The sequence below is a fragment of the Trypanosoma cruzi genome, genomic scaffold (genome assembly GCF_000209065.1).
Source record: "Trypanosoma cruzi strain CL Brener 1047053513247 genomic scaffold, whole genome shotgun sequence".
Lineage (NCBI taxonomy): Eukaryota > Euglenozoa > Kinetoplastea > Trypanosomatida > Trypanosomatidae > Trypanosoma > Trypanosoma cruzi.
The window spans coordinates 1-4,114 of NW_001849074.1; the positions used below are offsets into that span (position 1 = coordinate 1).

At 61.4% G+C, this 4,114-nt stretch overlaps 1 protein-coding gene across 1 annotated transcript, besides 1 other annotated feature; it reads left to right on the top strand.

The window, feature by feature from the left end:
* Window positions 1-4,114: a sequence feature (areas not merged during assembly with more than two copies in the genome that could not be assigned to a particular haplotype).
* Tc00.1047053507243.9 (dispersed gene family protein 1 (DGF-1), putative) lies at window positions 994-4,114 on the top strand (the record flags this gene model as incomplete). Its single annotated transcript, XM_798149.1, has 1 exon — window positions 994-4,114. A coding segment is annotated over one exon (3,121 nt), but the record flags the coding sequence as incomplete, so codon positions are not given.

The following is a 4,114-nucleotide window of genomic DNA, read 5'->3' on the forward strand; positions in this document are numbered from 1 at the left end:
CATATGTCCCGCGGCTTGCCACAGCGTGGGCAGCCGTGCAGTGTTGCGTTCCACCAGTCACCCTGTTTGTTATTTTTGTCTGGCACACTTCTGTGGTTGTGTGTGCCCTCAGATGCTTTGCTTTTTTTTGTGTATTTGTTGGTACACACACGGCGTACATGTTGCAATGCAGTTGGTTGCTCCTCTTGCACTCGGTGCTGGCTGCTGCGTGTGGCTGCTGCTCCCCCGTTGTGTTGGTGGAGGAGGCGCGTGACGGCGACGGTGGAGAAGGAAGGCACCGACCGCTGCTGACGGTGACGGTCTTTGCTGCAGGCGATCCAAAGAGATGGCGTGACTGGCGTCACAATCAACCGAGATGGATGCGGACCGCACCACACCTTTCTTCCGTCTCATCATCCTTTCAGTCCACAGCAGCCACAGGCCACAAGCACCGCGCGGCATCTGCACGACTACCATCCGGACGGCTGCGAGCCAATCGGACTGTGCAATCGATGTGGACCCTTCTTCCCCGTGTCTGCGTACTGCCGCCGTGCTCCTTTATTCTTTATTTCGTCTTTGTGTATGCCATGCACTTATGATTTTGCTGTTTCTTGTGCTGTGCTGAACCATCTGTTACACTAGCGGCACCAATGGTCATGCTTGTTTTTGCCTGGGCCCCGCTAATTGGCACGGTGGCCGTGCTGTGGTGGGGATCGTCTGAGGCTGGATGCTTCTGTGTGCCACTGTGTTTGGTTACTGTTGTTGCTGCCTCTTATTCTTTTTTCTGAGCATGCAGTTAGAGATACTTTTGCTTGACCAGCACAACTATCGTTTCAAGGTATTGGTTATTGCTCGCGGCAGTATTAGGACAAGTAGTAGTGGTATAGCGATCTATCGGATTTGTGCTTTTGGATTCTCCATCTGTAGAAAGGGATTTGCTAGGCAGGAGTTATTGTCGACGGGGCGACTGCGACACACCACGACAGCCCTTTTGGTTCCTGTTTGGGTTGGTGGATGTGGTCTGCGGTGGGCGCGTGTCTGCGCAGCCGGCACCGTGTGCGGCGCAGGGCCATTGCGGCTGTGCGTGTGGCGCTGCTCGTTGTGTTGGCGCTGGTTGCGGCGGCGGCGTGGATGCCCGCGGTGCATGCGGTGGTGTTGCGACTGCGGGGCGGCACGGTGGACAGAGCCATCACGGTTGGCCGCGCCGTGGACACGGTGCTGATGGACGGCGTGTGCATCACGAACGGCGTGGCTGTGGTGTTCGACGTTGCTGCAATGATTCCCGGCACAGTGCGCATTGAACTGAGGAACTGCGTGTGCGACGGCGGTGCGCAGATATACGTGCGGGGCTACAGCGGCGAGCCGGCGACTGACCGGAGCCTGGAGGTGAGCGTGAGCGGGCTGTCCGGCGGCTACTGCTCGCTTGTGTTCGTGCACAACCTGCCGGCACACACGAACGTGACGGTCCGCGACTCGACGATTGTGACGCCTGGACCGATGCGCTACTCGCAGCTGAGCGGGCTGACGGACGCGGTGGCGGCGCCGCTTGTGCTGCACGCGACGTCGCTGTTGCAGACGCAGCTGCGTGTGAGCAACACTGTGCTGAGGTCGTTGCAGGCGGGCGGGTCGGCGGTGTACGTTGGCGGCGGTGTGGACCTGCTGTCGAGCGCGGTGGTGCTTGACGGCGTGTCGCTGGAGGCGTCGGGCGGTCCGACCGCTTCCGCGATGCATGTGTCGTCTTCGTCGTGTCTCAGTCTGCGTAGCCACTCGGTGTTCTCTGTGACGAACGTGTCTGTTTTGAGCAGCGGCGGAGGCTTTGTGCTTGGCGAGCGCCTCGCGGTGTTTGATTCGGTGCTGCGCTTTGTGGGTGTCGAGGGGTCTGCCGCGTCGTCGCTGGTGCGCTGCGACGGTGGGACGGTCGGTGTCGGCGGGTGGCTGGACCTGCACGACGTGTGGGCGGTGGGCGAGCTGTCGTCTGTGGCATCGCTGTCGGGGGTGACGCTGAGCGGCGGTGCCGTGTCGATTGCGCGCTGCGCTGTCACCGGCGGTACGCTTGCCTCCGGGCTGGCGATCACGAGCGGCGTCGTGTCGGTGCAGTGCAACCGTGCCGGCGGCCGGGTGCTGCGGAGCAGCGGCGACTACCGCATGGCCGGCCTGTCCTCCGTGAGCGTGGTGCCGTGCGACGGCTGCGCGGCGGCGCTGGCGTGCTTCGATGCGCTGATGGCGTCATTCTCCGACTGCGTGTGCAGCTGCCGTGCCGGCGGTGTGGGCGAGGCGTGCCTGCCGTTCGACGTGCCGGTTGCGAGGTCCGGTGGCGGTGGTGGTGGTGGTGCGGAGGGCTGCGTGAGAGGCGTGACGCTGACGGAGTCGGTGACGGTTGGCGGTGGGCGTGCGATGGCGTGCTTCGACTCGGTGTTGTTCAGTGGACCGATCACTGTGGCGGTGGACCTGCGCTCGATGGACTTGTTTGCTGACGCGCTGAATGTGACGCTGCGCCACTGCGTGCTTGCGGGCGGCGCGCAGCTGCGGATTGGCGGCCTCAGCGAGAGCACGGCGCGCCTGGTGCCCCACGCCCTCGTCAAAATGACGAACGTGACGTCGCTGGAGGGCACGATCGTGCTGCATGGCGCGATGCCGCTGCACTCGAGTGTGCTGCTGGCGAACGCAACGCTGCGTGCGACGGTTGGCGGGACGCGGTATGTGCCGACGACCCCTGGCTGTGCGGGATTTCGGCACGGCCCCGTGCTCGTCCTGGACGGCGTCCGGCTTCTGTCGACGCGGTTTGTCATGACGCGGTCTACGCTGGTGTGTGGCGGGGGTTCGTGCGCTGCGATACTCGTGGAGCGCGGCCTCGGCGTGAACCTGTCCAGCGTCTTCTACATGGACAACTGCGTTGTCAGGTCGCGGACGCATTTGATTTACGCTCTTGTGTCGGACCTGCGTGTGAGCGGCGGCTCCGTGTTCTCGGTACAGGACAGCTCGTGGAGTGCGCCGAGCATTAACATGTACGAAGGCGCGTGTGTGTTTGGGGACGTTGTGGTGGCTGGCGGCAGCGTGCTGCAGATTGTGTCCAGCACTTTCCGTCTCGGCTTTGCCATGCTCATGGCAAACACGCTGACCGTGACTGACGGCAGCTGGCTGGTGCACCGCAACAACGAGTTCCGCACCGCCTACGTTGTGTACGTGGTCAAGGAAAACGGCGTGGCGTTCCGCGATCAGAGTGTGTGGTCGATACTTGACAACAACTTCACGTACGGCTCGTACTCGTCAACCATCGCACACATGACAAGCAACTGGTCACCACCATCCGACTCGCGCCCGATCATCTACGGCGTGTGCAACGAGGCAATGGGCTCTCCTGTGACGGATTACCAAGACGACCTGAACATTGAAGCACCCGTGACGGTGTTGGACTGTGGCGCGTGCACCGTGGACGCCGTGTGCTTTGCTGCGAGGACGAGCAGCATCAGCGGCTGTGTGTGTGTGTGCGCAGCTGGTGGCCACGGTGACGCGTGTCTGCCGGCAGCGGTTCCGGACGGTCTTGGGCCGCTCCCGCTCCCCGATGCGAAGGACACGGAGGTCCGCTGCGTGCACGGTGGCAGCATCAGCTCCGTGGACTATCCTGATCCCGGTGTGCATGGTCTGTGCTTTGTTAACGTGACCTTCACCGCCGCGATCGTGCTGGACCTGTATAACTTTAACGCACCACAACAGACACTCAACATCACGCTGCTGCAGTGCGTTCTCATGGGCCTGTCGATCAGGGGGAGTGGTGCGAGAGTGCACGTGAACGTGACATCCTCGATGCTGGATTCCGGTGAGTTGGAGTTTGAGGGTGATTTTGGTGCGAGTTCCCAGATACTGGTGGCGGCCAGTACGCTTGTGACGGTGTCGGGACACGCCATTTCCTTTTTGCTTTTTATTGGTGCGAACTCGACGCTGCAGCTGCTTGACAACTACATCGAAGGGAATATTCACGCAGTCTATTTCAGCAATGCTGCTGTTGATGGTGGCGGGATCATTGTGAAGGGAAATACGCTGAGGGCAACGAGGGACGATGACGGTGTGGAATCATCCGTTTATGCTTATGCTATTGATGTGAGGAACGGCGGATACTTTGACGTGGAGACACACG